The sequence below is a fragment of the Eschrichtius robustus genome, chromosome 15 (genome assembly GCF_028021215.1).
Source record: "Eschrichtius robustus isolate mEscRob2 chromosome 15, mEscRob2.pri, whole genome shotgun sequence".
In the NCBI taxonomy this organism is placed as follows: Eukaryota; Metazoa; Chordata; class Mammalia; order Artiodactyla; family Eschrichtiidae; genus Eschrichtius; species Eschrichtius robustus.
Window position 1 is genome coordinate 64,105,107 of NC_090838.1, and position 17,796 is coordinate 64,122,902.

Genomic DNA, 17,796 nt, shown 5'->3' on the forward strand with positions numbered 1-17,796 from the left:
TGGCCAAGGCAAGGAGGGAAGAAAACTGAAATCCAGGGGATGTTGGTGCTTTTAGTTTATCTGGGAAAGACTGTGAAAGGAGGAGGTTGAAAGCAAGTCCTAAAATATTATCAGATTTGTTAATGGGTTCCATACCTCCTGGGTACCCAGGTCCTTGTTGTCATAGATAATTGGAGTCAGGTGTTCAAACCCATATCTGAGAATGGCCTGCTGCACAGGGCCACATGTCCTCTAACTGGAAAGGGGATTCTCTGCAGCCTAGGAGTTCATTAAATGTTCATTCTAGGAATGAAAGCACCAACACCATGCCAGCAAATCCTCTGAGTTTGGGGGGAACTGGTCTCATTAATGTGTGATAGAGGTAACCCTGAAGAATCACAACTTTAGATCAGCGGTTATCAAGCTTGAACATGCTTCAGGTCTCTGGAGGACTTGTGAAAGCACAGATCGCTGGGCCCCACCCCAAGATTTCTGACCCAGCAGGTCTGGGATGGGACCCAAGAGTCTGCATTCCTCCCAAGTTTCCAGAGGATGCTGGTCCCAGCACCACCTTTGAGAATCACTGGCTAAGACGATCAAGTTACCCTTTAGAATAAGGTTTCAGCCTACACTTCCAGACTTAGTTTAGGGTCTAGGAGTTCACCTATATCCTAGCCTCTTAATGATAGGCCAGAAAGTAAGACATTTAAGAAAAAAGAACTAAATCCAGAGTTGGTTGGTTGTCTTTAAACACAGAGACAGTTCTGGTTTAAAAAAAAAAAAAAAATTCTAACTGATCAGACAGTGCTTGGCCCTTTTATTTGCTCTCAAATATGAAGTTCATTACAGGAAGCATTTCTCACAAGGATGGGACGGTGGGGAAGGTCTTGGTCAGAAAGCCCTAGTCTGTGTCCTCAGCTCACCCTCCTGTGGGGAACACGATATCCTGTCCGTTCCAGTGAGAACAGTATGGTCACCTCAGGTTGTTCTTCCCACAGCGACCCCGGGACACACTGAGTGCCCAGGCTCTGCGCTCCTGATAGATGCTTGTGGAGCTGAAAGTTTTCCAGGAACCAAACAAAAGCAGCAGTATCTGGTCTTTTCCTCTTGAGCCAGACCACGCTATATAAACTCCCCAGAGTCCTGTCTCCAAACACATTCTATAAGGGACTAACATAGCCTTAGAATTTTAATGTGGCAGTTATCAGCTTTTCACCTCATTCCTGAGGTCCTGAGTGAAATAGAGAACATTGAACTCAGAGAAACCTTAGATCAGCATTTTTTTAAATATTTGTTTTCTTTTCCAATTACAAAAATAAAACATGTCTATAAAAGGCTGTTTTTAAAAAGTCTAGAGTGAATAAAGCTCTCTAATAATTATCCTTCTTAGAAGAAAATATTTTTTAAAAGTTTGACACTTACGTTACTATTTTTTCTAAGCATTTACGGAGATACACGTACGTATATAGAGAAATTTTTAACAAAATGGGATCAAGAATACTATCCCCATGTTTGTAGCTATTACCCCCCACCCCACTTAATTTCTTTCATGTCAGTACCTGCAATTCTGTAGAATCCTTTTTGACGACTACATGGTTTTCCATTGCATGGACATTTATTTTATTATGTTTTATTTAGCCAGTCCTATACTGGATATTTAAGTTCTCTCTAAATTTTCTGTTGTTGATGCAGCAATGAATATCTTCTTCCTAAATCTTGGTGTATTTGTACAGTTATGTCTGAGGTAGAGATTCCTAGAAGTAGAGTGGATGAGATAAAGAATTATGTGTAACTATATATGTATTTATATAAAGAATATGTTAAACAGAATATGTAGTAGCTATGATAACATTATCCTCTATTAAATAGTATATTAACATAATATGCTATGACCAGATTGGATTTATTACAGAAATATAAGGATTGTTTGATTTAGACAGTCTGTTAAAATAGCATACCTTGTTAATTGACCAAAGGAGAAAAACCATTCAATCATCTATGTCCTTAGTTGCTAAAAATGTATTTGATAAAATTGATCGATTCTTGATTAAAAATCCTTAGAACGAGGACTTCCCTGGTGGTGCAGTGGTTAAGAATCCGCCTGCCATTGCAGGGGACATGGATTCTAGCCCTGGTCCGGGAAGATCCCACATGCCGCGGAGTAACTAAGCCCGTGCACAACTACTGAGCCACGTGCCACAACTACTGAAGCCCGCGTGCCTAGAGCCCGTGCTCCGCAACAAGAGAAGCCACCGCAACGAGAAGCCCACGCACCGCAACCAAGAGTAGCTCCTGCTCGCCGCAACTAGAGAAAGCCCGTGCGCAGCAACGAAGACCCAATGCAGCAAAAAAAAAAAAAAAAAAAAATCCTTAGAACAGGAAACGCTTAGTAGAGCCCTTCAAAGTAAGGGAGTCTCTATCTCTATCCCAAAGTCAGCGAGCTTCATGCCCAGGGATGAGTAGTTAGAAACATTTCCAGTAAAGTCAAGAAATAAGCAAAGATGCCTGCTAGTGCTTTGGAAGGGGCTGGCCAGTACAGACAGACAAGAGATGGAAATAGAGGCATGGAAAGTGGAAAGGAGGAGGTGGCAAATAACCAGTATTTGCAGATGATATAATATTGTACTTGAAACTAAAAAGCTACTAAAAATAAGACAATTCAGTAAGATGGATGTTTACAGTATTAAGAATAATTAATATTTATTGGGCTCTTCCCTCATGCCAGGAACTTCAGAGTACTTTATTGCACTCCCTGTGGATTATCTCGTTTGATCTTTTCCCAAGCCTAGGAGACAGGAACCATTTTTATATCCATTTTACAGATGAGGAAACTGAGGCTTAGAGAAGTTCAGTCATTTGGCCATGGTCCTGTAACAAGAAAGTGCTGCGCTGGCACTCAAGCCCCAGCTCTCTGACCTCCAAGGCTGCACTTTAACCGCCATTGCCCCCAGGTAGCTGTGTGGCCTTGGGCAGGTCAGTTCAGCTCTGGGGGCCACAGTTTCTTCACCTCTGAATGTGGTGAATCCCTGAGTGTGTGCACACCTGTATGGGCCAGGGCAGGGGTGTGTGCAGGAACCAGACGTGTTTACTGTCCAAGGGAATCTCAGAGCCAGTTTGTACTGGGTAGGGTCACTTCCCCCTGGCCTCAGCTATCTGTCCTCATCTGTTCAAATGTCAGTTGGGGATTGTTGAGAGAGAATAATAAGGGTTTCCCCATTTGTTTTCTTTTGTCTATTGCATTTTACTGAATTTATAAATAACTAACTCTGCTGACAGGGCTGGATACAAATGCCTGTGTTGAGCCTTGGGTTTGAGTGCTCAGAGGTAATAATCAGAGACCTTCTGCCCTGGGACAGAGCGGAGCCAGGTGGACCAGAGGCCCTGGGAGTCTGTAAGTGGAGCTGTGTCCCCAGAGGCTTTCACACGGAATAAACATTTAAATCTTCCTCTTCCTTCTCTATTGCCCCGCAGTAACTAGAAACCCTAGCTGAAACACACTGAGGCTTGCCTTCTTACCAAGACTTGCTCTCCTTTGGGGTTCAGCTGTGCTAATGGTGCCTTCTGTCTCCCTCTCCAGGTACGGAGAGAAGGGGAAAGCCATCCGGATCGAGAAGGTCATCTACACGGGGAAGGAAGGGAAGAGCTCACGGGGCTGTCCCATCGCAAAGTGGGTACGTGTCAAAGCTCCACAGCCCAAGCTGGGCCGGGGAGTGGAGGGCAGACGTGTGCACTGTCCAGGGAGCTGTGAGCCAGCGTCTGGTGCTGGTTAGGGTCATCTTCCCCCAGCCTCAGCTGTTAGTCCTCACTTTGTTTAAATGCCAGCCTCTGATGTCCAGGGCTGGCCTTGGAACTGCTCTGGTCATTACTCTCAGCTCATACTGCCCGTGTGGTTCAGGGCTGCAGAGGGAGGGAGGAGAAGCGGAAGCTGGAGATGTCATCTTGCTCAAGGCTGAGCCCCACCACAGTCCCTGTGACTCCTCTGCCCGCTTTGTGTGCCCTGGAGCTGCAGGTGTTCCTGTCTCCTGTCCACAAGAACTAAGCCTCTGGACAGGGTCAGGGACAGCATTGCATCTGTTTTACTTCTGAGCCACTGTTTCCTATAAGGCAGCCTGTGTGTCTTGGTAGAGGGGACGTCAATGACTCAGACCCCAGTTTCACCCAAAGTTTTCTGACCTTGCCCTTCCAGTCCTCATAGAGCACTTTAGAACCACTGCAGAACCAGTGCCCAGAGCAGCAGCAAGGTTATCAGGTAGCTGTTTGCTCAGTGCTTGGTAGGGAGAATATACATGGAAAATAGAAGGCTCCTTCCCTGTGTTCAAGCTGCTTATGATGTAGCGACACAGGAAGTAAGGTCATGGAGACTTGAATAATCGAGGTTTAACACCGAGAGGCAGACTTGGTGCTGTAGAGTTCAGGGGCAAGGGACATGACCGGCAGGCTGGGTTTCCCAGAGAAGGTGGCTATGTGTGGAGCCATATTAAATGGGCCAGGAGAAGGTAAGAGCATTCCTGGTGAGGAGAGTCATGTTGGCAAAGGCAAAAAGGCTGGGTGAACGTACACACGGCTCACTTTGAGTGAGGGATGGTGGTAAGATGACCTTTGTCATCCTCTGTCCGTCTGCGCACATGCCTGTTTTTATCTGGTCTATACCCCATGCCTTTGCACCTTTATGTTTAACGAAAATAAAATGTGTCTGAACCTGAACTACCACATATCTATTTGTAGCAATTTTCAGACAGTAGTGAAGAATTATCTGGAAAAATCTGGAATACTTTAGAGTATTCACAGGTATGTAGAAGCATGTTGTCCCCACCCTTGTGAAAGATGGTCATTACAGTGGGAGGTTGACTATGTCTGCGGCTGATCACGGTAGGGTGTTATCCCCCCAGAGAACCTATTAGAGAAATGGCATTGTCCCTCTCTCCTGCTAATTCAGGCAGTTGTTGAGGGATTCCAAAGTCTTGGGCAAGAAACTGGAGATCCTTGGGGCGTAGGTAGAGATAGGGACTTCTCAGCTTCAGAAGCAGCACCTTAAAGAAAGAAGACACCTGGCTATGTGGATGGTGTTGAGGATGAGAACATGCATTTCCAGTCCCCAGACACCCGTGGTCAAGCTTTAGCTCTTGACCAGCTCTTGTATGTCTCTGCTGAGGGCTGAGGAGGAAGTTGCCCAGGTAAAGCATGAGATCAGTTTCTGGGGCTGTGAGAGGGAAGCAGAATGATGGAGGCGGGGGAGGAACTTGGTCCTCAGAACTTTGGTCCTCCAGAGTCTGTGGACAAATGCCCAGAGCAGGACACATGTAGCACAGTGCTTTGTCCAAAGGTTGGAATAACTTGTGGGTATCACCAAGTCTGGTGGGGGATGCCAGCTTTGAAAGAAAAGCTCAGATAGAAGGGAATACATAGTGACAGAGAGGTGAGGAAATTCTATATCTGATGAGTGAAGATAAAAGGAGAGAGGAAAGAAAATTTTTTTATGAGAAGAGTGGTAGATCATAGAACTGTTACAGTGGCAAGAAAAAGGCCATGCTGAGTTGTGGTTTTTTTTTTTTTTTTTCCTCTTTTATAGCCATCTCTCATAGTGTGGTGGACTTCTCTTATTTTTTGCCTACACAGCCACCAAATACCCTATGTATTTTGGTTGTAGAGCTCATCTAGAGTTCCACCTCCTTGGAAGTTAGAGAAGGGGCAGGTGTTCCCTTTCTCTGCCCGCCCCCCCGGGGAAGTGACCCACAAATGCTAAGAAGGACAGATTATCCTTGGTGGCAGCATGGCATCAAGAGCGCAGGAAGTGGTCCATGGCCACGGGGGAGTGGCAGCATCCAGCTGCCTGTGGTGGACAGTGCCTTCTGTGGCTCTCCCTACTTCCCCTGTCCCATGTCTAGAGCCTGGGTTTTCTTTCCAACTGGGGTTCATGTCTGTGTTTGCAGCCTGAACCCCCAACCAATACCTTCATTACAAGCAGTGTACCTGACAAGTTCTAGACTTAACCGGCTAGGATCTTGGGGGACAAAGCTGAGGTGCATCATGGATACCCAGCAAATGTGTGTTGAGAGAATGATCTAAGAAAGCAATGGGGACTACCCAGAGAGCCTGCTGGTAGTCTCTATTTTAAGGTGGCCTGTACAAAGTATGGAAGTCACCAAGCATGGGAGTAAGGGAGTGACCCACGGAGCATTCCAAAGGCTCAGAATAAACAGAGGCATGCCAGAAGCAAACACTGCAGACGGAAAAAATGGGCTTTTGGTAGAAGAATCATGGAGATGCTGCTTCGCCAGCCTGTAAAGGTAACAGGTCAGAAGGCAGATATTTGAAGACCCTTCAGGGGCATGGTAGAGTAGACTTACTGGGGAACCCCAGTGGTTGGAACTAAGTACCAAGGGTGAGAGTTATGGGGGAATAGATTTGAGTCTCTGCCTGGTGCTGTTCTAGGTTCAGTGCTCAGGGAATTCCTGCCCAGAACCTAGGTGATTTGTTTACAATCCTGTGATGGCATGTGAACAGTCTGTGTTGCCGTGCTCGAGTGTTGGTTTGTTCACACCTTACGTTGGCCTTTGACTTCTGCACTTTGTGTATTTCATCCTGCTGGGTTCCTTCATAGAGTGTGGATAGGGAGCTCCGCTTTGTTATAGCTTTTTTGAGTGTACCCAAAGGCCTGCGAGGGTTCCACAGGGCTGTCTGCTCATGCCTAGTCACCTTTATGTGTTTGTCACTTGGGAAACCCAAAGGGCGTGACCTCAATCTTAACTTTGACAGGTCGGGTGTCTCTGTGTGCTCTGAACGTGTGTTGCACATGAGTGCAATTAGTCAATGCGCTGCCCGGGCAATGAGCAGAGGTTGACAATAGTGTCTCAGAAACCCTAGTACCTACGATGTGTGCAGATGCCCATGAAATGCCCGACTCAGCCTGCAGTAGGCCAATCACACAGGGATATGATTAATGGCATGTTCATATATTTACTGAGCCACAAAAACAATTTTATAAATAAATTGATGTAATCGATGCTTCCACAAAGGGTGAGGGTGGTGGACACCATTATTGCTGTGGCTCAGAACAGGAACTCTTGGCCCAGTTTTATGTTTTGTTTAGCATACAAGGTGTCCTTTAAATTTTTGAAGCAAATTCTGATACATGCTGCATCATGGATGAAACTTAAGGACATTATGCTAAGTGAAATAAAGCCAGTCATTAAAGGACAAATGCTGTATGATTCCACTTCTATGAGGTACCCAGAGTAGTCAGATTAATAGAGTCAGAAAGCAGGATGGTTGTTACCATGGGCTGTGGGCAGGGGAGAATGGAGAGTTATTGTAAATGGGTGTAGAGTTTCTTTTTTTTTTTTAATTAATTAATTAATTTTATTTATTTTGGCTGCGTTGGGTCTTCGTTGCTGTGTGCGGGCTTTCTGTAGTTGCAGCGAGCGGGGGCACTCTTCGTTGCAGTGTGCAGGCTTGCTCATTGCCGTGGCTTCTCTTGTTGTGGAGCACGGGCTCTAGGCGCGTGGGCTTCAGTAGTTGCAGCTCTCGGGCTCTAGAGCACAGGCTCAGTAGTTGTGGTGCACGGGCTTAGTTGCTCCGCAGCATGTGGGATCTTCCCGGACCAGGGCTCGAACCCGTGTCCCCTGCATTGGCAGGCGGATTCTTAATCACTGCGCCACCAGGGAAGCCCCGGGTGTAGAGTTTCTGTTTGGCAAAATAAAAAGTTCTGGAGATGGAAAAAGTTCTGGTGATAGTTTGCACAACAACGTGAATATACTTAATGCTACTGAACTGTACACTTAAAATGCTAAATTTTATGTTACATATATCTTACTACAATTTTAAAAATTGAATTTGGTGTTCCTGTGTTTAAAAGGAGAGATTTCATGTGAAAATCTGGATTTCTGTTTTCTTCTTGCAAAACTGGAAGAGGTAGGTACACTCGGCTGGAATTCCCACCAGGCAGTGGTCGATGGAGAGAGGTCTGGCTTCCCACCCACCCCCCAATTCTTTAGTTGTACATCTGGCCTGCTTTCCTTATTGGTATTTCCTGCCTGGTGGCTCTCTCAGCATCTCCCTGCACTGACGGACTCATGACCAAGTCTGTCTCCAGCCCAGACATCTCCTGACCTCCAGACCCATTCTGTTGGGGCTGCTTAGAATAGCCACTCCAGTGTTCCAAAGTGCCTCTGGCCTCAGCATGCTCCCTGCTAACCTGCCAGGAAACACTGCCCACACTCACCCACTTTTCTGCGCCACAAAACGTGGAGGTGATTTAAGACGTTTCCCTGTCCCTCAGCTCCTATAGTCAGGTGGTCCCAAAGTCCCCTTTCTCCTAAAGGTCTCTAGAATCCATGCCTTTTCCTGCTTCATTCCCCACTGTTCTAGTTCCGACTTTATCTGTTTTGCTTGTGTTACGTCAGTGGTCTCCCCATTTCACCCCTCTCCCGACTGTCTGCGCCCCTTTCTAAAGCATGTAGCTATGTGTATAAGTGAGCCCCCTGCTTATAGTCCTTTGTAGAAGCCCCGCCTCAAGTCCTTGTCCCTCCTCCTGCCACTCAGAGCCCTTCCCTGTCTCCCCTCTTCACAGGTCCCCACATCTTATCTAGTCACAGAATTCCCTGGGATTCTGGGGGGAGATTCAGCCACCTCATCCCCCACTCCTGGACCCTTTGCCTTAACATATCTTTGTGTGAGCCAGGACGGTGTTTAGGGAATGAGTGAAGAGGAGAGCAGTGCCCAAGGCCCGTGCTTTTTTTTTTTTTAAACAGCCTTATTGAGGTATAATTCACATACCATACAATTCACTCATTTAAAGTATATAGTTCAGTGGGTTTTGGTATTATTAATTTTCTAAAATATACATAACATAAAATTTGCCATTTTAACCATTTTTAAGTGTACAATTCAGTGGCATCAATTACATTCACATTGTTATGCAACCATCACCACAGTCTATTTCCAAAACTTTTTCATCATCCCATACTGAAACTCTATACCCATTAAACAATAACTCCCCAAACCCTCTCTCTCTGCCATCCCAGCCCCTGGTAACCACCATTCTACTTTCTGTCTCTATGAATTTAACACGTACAGGTACCTCATATAAGTGGAATCATACAGTATTTGTCCTTTTGTGTCTGGCTTGCTTCACTTAGCATAGTGTTCTCAGGGTTCATCCATGTTGTAGCACGAGTCAGACCTTCGTTCCTGTTTAAGGTTGAGTAATATTCCATCGAATGGACATGCCACATTTTGTTCATCCATTCGTCAGTTGACGGGCATTTGGGTTGTTTCCGCCTTTTGGCTATTCCTAGGTAATGCTGCTCTGGCCATGGGGGTACAAGTACCTGTCCAAATCCCTACTCTCAGTTCCGTTGGGTGTATTCTTAGGTGTGCCTGGTTATATTTGTTTAACTTTTTGAGGAACTACCAAAAACTGCTTTCCACAGCATCAAGGCTCTTGCTTTTTAACTAAAAACATACAGATATGCACCGTTTTCTCTGCAAATGTTTTAGGACAACATAAAAATCTCTGAATATATTTTGGCTTATAATTTTATCTATGTTTTGGGTTGACCAAAAGGTTCGTTCGGTTTTTTCTGTCAGTTGGCTCTAGTAGCGTCTAGTTGTCTTTAACTTCATTCGAAACGGTTTTGTTGGATTGTATTGTGACAGCTGTCATATCAGAGTGCGTTAAAAAAAAAAACTTATCAAAATTGGTGAATTTTTGTGTAGCCATTTTAATATTGAAGATGGAAGGAAGAAAAGCAACATTTTTGGCATATTATGCTTCATTATTTCAAGGAAGGTAAAAACGCAAAAAAAGATTTGTGCAGTGTATGGAGAAGGTGGTGTGACTGATCAAATGTGTCAAAAGTGGCTTGTGAAGTTCCGTGCAGGAGATTTCTTGCTGGACAATGCTCCACGGTCGGGTAGACCTGTTGAAGTTGATAACGAATCAAATCGAGACATTAATTGAGAACAATCAACGTCATACCACTCTGGAGATAGCCGACTTACTCAGAATATCCAGATCAAGCATTGAAAATCATTTGCACCAGCTCTGTTATGTGAATCGCTTTGATGTTTGGATCCCACATAAGTTAAGTGAAAAACACCTTCTTGACCGTATTTCCACGTGCGATTCTCTACTCAAACTTAATGAAAACATTCTGTTTTTAAAACAAATTGTGACGGGCGATGAAAAGTGGATACTGTACAATAAGGTGGAATGGAAGAGATCGTGGGGCAAGTGAAATGAACCACCACCAACCACACCAGAGGCCGTCTTCATCCAAGGAAGGTGATGTGTATATGGTGGGATTGGAAGGGAGTCCTCTATTATGAGCTCCTTCTTGAAAACCAAACGATTAATTCCAAGTACTGCTCCCAATTAGACCGACTGAAAGCAGCGCTTGACGAAAAGCGACCAGAATTAGTCAACAGAAAACGCATAATCTTCCATCAGGATAATGAAAGGCCGCATGTTTCTTTGATGACCAGGCAAAAACTGTTACAGCTTGGCTGGGAAGTTCTGATTCATCTGCCATATTCACCAGACACTGCACCTTCGGATTTCCATTTATTTAGGTCTTTACAAAATTCTCTTAATGGAAAAAATTTCAATTCCCTGGAAGACTGTGAAAGGCACCTGGAACAGTTCTTTGCTCAAAAAGAAAAAGTTTCAGGAAGATGGAATTATGAAGTTGCCTGAAAAATGGCAGAAGGTAGTGGAACAAAAGGGTGAATATGTGGTTCAGTAAAGTTCTTGGTGAAAATAAAAAATGTCTTTTATTTTTACTTAAAAACCGAAGGGACTTTTTGGCCAACTCGATATTCTTATCCCTAAGTCTGTATACATCACCAATGACTTAGGTTTTGTAGTAATTATTTTTTTATTTTGCTCTTTAATGTTTTTCTTTCCCTAATTATAATGGTCCTTTAGCCTGTGCGGTTGCTGTCGCCAAGGTGTGACGCCCCTGGTACACTGCCCTAAAGATCTGCACCCCCAGGTCTGTTGGGCAGAGGTGAGGGGCTGTGGCATCCGTGCAGAGGAGCATGGGTGCCCGGCTCCTGTGGTTCACAGCACCCCCGCCCCACCTCCCTGCAGGTGATCCGCAGGCACACGCTGGAAGAGAAGCTGCTCTGCCTGGTGCGGCACCGGGCGGGCCACCACTGCCAGAATGCCGTGATCGTCATCCTCATCCTGGCCTGGGAGGGCATCCCCCGAAGCCTTGGAGACACCCTCTACCAGGAGCTCACCGATACCCTCCGGAAGTACGGGAACCCCACCAGCCGGAGATGTGGCCTCAACGATGAGTATGTGGACGGTCCCAGTGGGCAGTCCCAGTGGGCAGGGGTGGGGCAGTGGGGTCAGGGCCCTGTGTGTCCTGCAGAGTTAGGACTGTGGTGGAAAGAATGCTTACCTACGGATCTGGCCTGGGGTCTGGCCCTGGCTGGGGAGGGTCTCTTGGCTCAGCTTAGCTTTGCTTTCCGCCCCAGATTGACTCTGAGGCTCTAATAGTGGTAACAAGTGTGGAAAAGTGTGAGTGCCCTGCTAATATAAGGCATCAGTGGTATTCACAAGACCTACCCTTATAGGGTCCCCTCCCCCATTTTTAAAATTAAGATATTTTTACTTACAGTAAAATTCATCCTTTGAGGTATACAGTTTGGAGAATTTGACAGATGCTTACAGTCATGTAGCCACTGCCACAATCAAGATATAGAAGAGTTCCATCACCCCCCCAGACTCCACCGTGCCCCTTTATAGCCAGGCGCTTCTCCCCACCCCTGGCAAACACAAATCTTGTTTCCTGTCCCTGTAGGGTTGCCTTTACAAGAGTGTCATATGAATGGAACCATAAAGCATATAGCCTCCTGAGTCTTGCTTCTTTCCCTGGGCACCGTGTTTCTGAGTTTCATCTATGGATGTGTGTATCAGTAGCTCATTCCTTTTCACCACTGAGTAGTATTCCACTGTGTGGGTGTGTCACAATTTGTTTATTCATTCCCCAGTTGGAGGGCATTTGGGTTGTTTCTGGATTTTATTAAGTGTTGAATGGTAAAGTCAGTGTTCATTTGTTTAAAGGCCTGTCAGCACCTGGGCCTGCAAGAAGCAGGCATGTGGTTCACATTATTCCCATTTGTGTGGTCTGTGTTGGAGCTGGTCAAGATATTAGAGTTAAGGCAAAGTGTAAACGTTATTGGTTTTTGATTAGATCCTTCCCAGCCATCTCAGACAACCCGTGTGCTTCTCCCCGCAGCAGACTCTCAGACTTCAGGCTCAGGGGTGGGAGCCAAACAGGCTGCTCAGAGCTGATTATCTGCCCACAAGGGTAGAGATTTGGGAAAGGAGTTGAGGGCAGGGAAGGATGGCATGGCCGTCACTGGGAAGCCAGAGGGAGGGGGAAAATTCCAGAACTAAAAATGTGCCTTGTGTGCCTAACATGTGATGTATGTTGCAGCCGTACCTGCGCTTGCCAAGGCAAAGACCCAAATACCTGTGGTGCCTCCTTCTCCTTCGGTTGTTCCTGGAGCATGTACTTCAATGGCTGCAAATATGCTCGGAGCAAGACTCCTCGCAAGTTCCGCCTCGCGGGAGACAACCCCAAAGAGGTGAGCACAGCCCCACAGGGAGCGTGGGACCCTCCCACTCACCCTGTTCCACCTGCTGCCTTTAATAGTCCCAGTGGGACGTAGGATTAGCACACTGTGACTCAGATGTGTAGAAAATGGAACTTCCATTTTTTTTTTTTAAACTGACCTTATCTTGCAGTGAAATAAGGTATGTGGGGTGTAGTGTGGAGGGATACGATGAGTGAAAAATTAGACTTACCAATTATAGGTACCTCAGACTCTTGCAGTTTAGAAAAGTCTCTTTAAGGTAAATGTTCAGATTCCTCATTAGAATTTGACCCTCTTGGGGCTTCCCTGGTGGCGCAGTGGTTGAGAATCTGCCTGCCAATGCAGGGGACACGGGTTCGAGCCCTGGTCTGGGAAGATCCCACATGCCACGGAGCAGCTAGGCCCGTGAGCCACAATTACTGAGCCTGCACGTCTGGAGCCTGTGCTCCGCAACAAGAGAGGCCGCGATAATGAGAGGGCCGCGATAATGAGAGGCCCGCGCACCGCGATGAAGAGTGGCCCCCGCTTGCCACAACTAGAGAAAGCCCTCGCACAGAAACGAAGACCCAACACAGCCATAAATAAATAAATAAATAAAATTAAAAAAAAAAAAAAAAAAGAATTTGACCCTCTTAAAGGGTTATTCCTCCCCTCCATTCTTCTCAAGACATTTTTCTGGGTGTGAGGTGTGGCACAAAGAGGGGCCTCTGGGCCTCAGGCCACCTTCTGGCCAATGCTGGACGTCCCGAGGTGTCCCTCATCCTGCCTGGCTGCTGGGCCCACATCTCTGTGCACTTGTCCAGTTGTCCAGGTCCTTGGTGTCTCCTTGCTGGGGGCCTGGCACGGTCCTTGGGCACTGGACTGGCATCCACATGGTATGGCCACTAGGCCTGAGGCCTCCTCCCGCCCACCAGAGCTCCTCCCCAACCCAGTGACAGCAGGACAAGGGGCCTCAGGGTCTCCTCTGCAGACCGAGCTTGGGCTGGGAACCAGAAGCGTCAGGTCAGGTCGCCTCCCACTCTGCCACTTCTCTGTTGCCCTGGTTGTGAGGACCATCCTGAGGGGGTCTCCACTTGGAGTCCAGATGCAAAGCAGGCACAGGCCTGAGTGGGCTCTCTGTCATGTCCCCTCCTGCCTCCCTGCCTCCCTGCCTCCCTGCCTCTTGCCTCCCTGCCTCCCTGCCTCCTGCCTCCCTGCCTCCTGCCTCCTGCCTCCAGCCTCCCTGCTTCCTGCCTCCCTGCCTCCTGCCTCCTGCCTCCTGTCTCTGCTACTGTGAGGGGGGTACTGGATCCAGGCAGTACCTTGATCCCAGTCTCTACCTTCCAAACCTCTCCAAGCTCCTTTTACCAGAAGGGCTTCCCCCTTTTCCAGGGGACAGGGACTGTCCTGGGGCACATTTTTTTTTACACTACATGTAAATTTCTATGCTCAGACTTCCAAGCTTTGCTTTTCAGAAATAAAAGGAAGCATGTCCAAATTTAGAACCCCTTTTTTCCCCTCAAAGCCCAGCTTTCTGACTATTACACGACCTAGTCTAAGAGTCTGATTTATGGCAGTGCCTGGCCTCCCCCAGAAGCAGCAAATGCAGTTGCTTCAATGAATGGAGGAGTCCCAGTGCCACCAGGAACTAGGAATTACCATGAATGAAAATAATTACTTTAATTTCTCACAAATACTTTCCCTGTTCCATCAGCTACCATTTCCTGTGCACTTACTAAGTGCTGGGTACTCTGCCCAGCACCTCACGTGTGTCTCAGTTAATCTCATGACAGCCTGAGGATCTAGGCGCTACTACTGCTCCCTTTACACGCGAGGCAAATGGCTTGCCCAGGGCCATGTGACAGTGATGATGAAGTCAGCATTTAAACCCTGGCCTGTGTTTCCCCAGAGCTCACAAGCCTCACCCCCGTGTTGTGCTGGCTTCAGGCCCACTATGCTGGTGGCAGCATCTGGAAGGCAGCCAGGGAGGTGCAGCGAGGCTGGCTGGCAACTCTGGCCGCCCTGCTGGACAGACAGCTGAGCCATTGGTCTCACCCTTCCATTTCTAATTCTGTGAGTTTGGTACCTTTTTTCTTCCCTCTTCCTCTTCTTTCTTCTCCATAAACTCTTCATGCCTGTGCTCAAGGCTAGCTAGGAGCCCCCATAGCCCAACTTGTTACCCTCAGAGAGCCAGAGAGAGGCTGCAGATACCTTAAACTCTCTGCCAGTCTGAGGGCTGCTGCTTCGTCGAGGGCAGCACTATCCAGTGGAACTTTCTGTGATGATGGAAATGTTCTCTGTAGAAAACACACAGCCATGGGAGCCACATGTAGCCACTGAGCATTTGAAATGTGGCTAGTGCAGTGGAGGGGCTGAATTTTCTTTTAATTTTTAAAATTAAAAAAAATTTTTTTAAATTAATTAAAACTTTTTAATTTAAAAAAAATTTTTATTTAATTTTAATTAAAATGAATTTATATTCCAATAGCCACACGTGGCTTGTGACTAAACACATGAGATGGTGCGGGTCTAAAGGACAGAACTTTGCAGTCTGGCTGTGTGCCTGGCTCGTGATGGGCGCTGGGCCTGGCTGGCTGTGGGATTTCCAGCACAAGCGTCACCCACCCGTCCCTGCCTTTATTTACCTGTCTGGACCACTGCAAGAAGGACCCACGCCTGCGGCTCGTGCCTGTACATGCCTGCCATCCCACACCTCTGACCTAGGGTGTTGAGCAAGTGCTTAGCAAGAGCAGGAACCTGTTCTAGGTGTTCTGAGCGGCACTGGGCTGGAGCCTGGCAGAACAGGTGCTTAGTAGTCAGGGTGACCAGACCCTCAGGCAGTGTCTTTCCTGGTGAGCTTCAGCGTCTCCAGCATTAAAACAGACCTGGCACCGTACCCCTCCCAGAGGGAACACCGTAAAGATACCTGATGGCTCCTTACTTCCTACCTTCCCAGTGGCAACCTGGCAGTGGTTCTAGAATGGAGGTCAATTTCCAGTGTGCAGAGTTTGCCAGGCAGGGCTGCTCTGGAGGTGTGTGACTGTTCTTCTGTCCACAGGAAGAAGTGCTCCGGAAGAGTTTCCAGGACCTGGCCACCGAAGTTGCTCCCCTGTATAAGCGGCTGGCCCCCCAGGCCTATCAGAACCAGGTACTGGGTCTTGGGCTGTTCTGTGCCCACATGTCACCCACATCTCTGCCCAGGCTCCCTGAAGTGGGGGAACGGCAGAGTGGGTTCCTTACGGGAAAAGCCCAGCCAGAGCTAGAGCAGTGATCTTTGTTAAGGTCTTTGTTAAGACCCCTTGTTTACACCAAGCTAACCACATCCCAGGCTGTCTCTCCTGTATCCTTGGTCTTTGTCTCTCTCCCCTTAATAATCCTCCACCTCCTCTGCTGTGGTTTCTACTAGGGAGGCTTGAGTTTCTCTCACCTGTCACTTCTGCACCCCATAGACGAGGTGAGAAGGACTTGAGATAACCCAGAAGGAAGTAACCCCTTATAGGGACTTCAGCCAGAAAACCTCCCTCCTACAGCCCAAGTACAAGATGGCTGTGGTCCTTAACCTCCTTCCTCCCTCCTTCCCTCTAAGACCTGGCCTCCCCCATGCCGAATCAGGGCCACTCACCTCAGGTCACTCGAGCAGCTGTCCTTGGCCATCCACACAGGTGACCAATGAGGAAATAGCGATTGACTGCCGCCTGGGGCTGAAGGAAGGGCGGCCCTTCTCAGGGGTCACGGCCTGCATGGACTTCTGTGCCCACGCCCACAAGGACCAGCATAACCTCTACAACGGGTGCACGGTGGTAAGGAAGCCTGTGACCTGTCACAGCCCCACCTGCGAGACGATCCTGGGAGGGCGCACACCTGTTCTCTGCAGATAGGTGGGCTCAAGGCAGGGAGGGACCCTGCCAGACTGCCTGCTCCTGCCCACTTCTCTGGGAAATGCAGGGGCAAGGCTGGCTTGGGTGCTGCAGAATGCAGCCTCTTGGGCACCCAGTGTCTCCCAGTTCTCTAAAGTGTGGCTCCAGGTCTCTCTGAGCACTTGGATTTAAGTCCAAACAACCTTTTGATTCATTCATTGAGCAAATGTTTATTGTGCCTCAGGTACTGCTCTAGATGCCGGGGAATAAACTGGACAGAGTGCTGCCCAAAAATGTGATATAATGTCCAGTAGCAAGGAAGGCTGTGAGGAGAAGATGAAGTAGGGTAAGGGATGAAATGACAGCAGATGCTATTTTAGATGACATGGAGAGAGGCCTGTATGAGGAGGGGCACCTGAGCAGAGACGCGGAAGTAAGGGACTGAATGCGTGAGGGTGGGGTACTCCAGGCAGAAGGACCAGCACAGGCAAAGGCTCAGAGGAGTGAGATTAGAGGGGCAGGGAGGGGTGAGGTCGCAGGGAGCATGGCAAGCTGGGAGGGCTGTGGGTTGTGCTCTAAGTGTGATGGGAAGCCCTAAGATCTCATTTATAAAGTCAGAAGCACTCTCTTGCTCCTGCAGATGGAGAATAAAATATGTTGGGGTAGGGGTGGGTGGCGGAGAATCAGAGCAAGCAGGCCAGGTAGGAGGCTGGGACACTTGTTCAGGCCAGAGGTGACAGGGCTTGGGCAGGAGTGAGGGTGGGGCGTGGGGAGTAATTGGACAGGTTGTGGGTTGATTTTGAAGGCATAGCTGAGAGTCGTTGCTGATGGGGTGGACCTAGGATGTGTGAGTTGCTTGAGCAACTAGCCAAGTGTTGGTGTTTACTGAGATGTAGAATATCAGGAGAGACCAGTTTTGGGGTGAAAATCAATAATTCTATTTTGAGATGCCTGCTAAATGTCCAGGTGGAGATGTAGAGTAGGCAGGGGAGAGGGAGGGTCTGGAGAAATGAATTTGAGACTGGAGAGCGCTGAGTTCATAGTTAGGACCATGAGCCTGGATGCAGGCCCCAGAAGAGTGAGTGCCGATGGAAAAGAGAGGATGAGAAGCAAGATGGGGCAGGCTTCTGTCTACACTGTATTGTGAGGGTTTCTAGCTGAAATACAGAGAAAGAAGGGTGGGCCCTCCAGGATTAGGAGAGGGGCAGGGAAGGAGGATGGGGCACTGAGAGATAGGAGCACAGGGAGGTTATTTGGATCCCAGAGCTTCTGGAGTTTGGAGTGAAAAATAAGTTTTTTCCAAAAATGAATAATGTTTTTTGTTCTAATTAAACAATTATTTATTGTAAAAAATAATTTTAATAATATGAGA

At 47.6% G+C, this 17,796-nt stretch overlaps 1 protein-coding gene across 8 annotated transcripts in view; it reads left to right on the top strand.

The window, feature by feature from the left end:
• The window catches only part of TET3 (tet methylcytosine dioxygenase 3), a 111,515-nt gene that overhangs the window by 83,118 nt on the left and 10,601 nt on the right, over positions 1 to 17,796 (top strand). For 7 of the 8 annotated variants that reach the window (XM_068564360.1, XM_068564362.1, XM_068564361.1 and 4 more), the window contains 5 exons: positions 3,557 to 3,650; positions 11,072 to 11,280; positions 12,429 to 12,579; positions 15,626 to 15,715; positions 16,230 to 16,367. In XM_068564360.1, coding sequence (XP_068420461.1) covers positions 3,557 to 3,650; positions 11,072 to 11,280; positions 12,429 to 12,579; positions 15,626 to 15,715; positions 16,230 to 16,367 — 682 coding nt within the window. The remainder of the gene's footprint in view (positions 1 to 3,556; positions 3,651 to 11,071; positions 11,281 to 12,428; positions 12,580 to 15,625; positions 15,716 to 16,229; positions 16,368 to 17,796) is intronic. The other variant, XM_068564363.1, reaches the window with a different exon arrangement.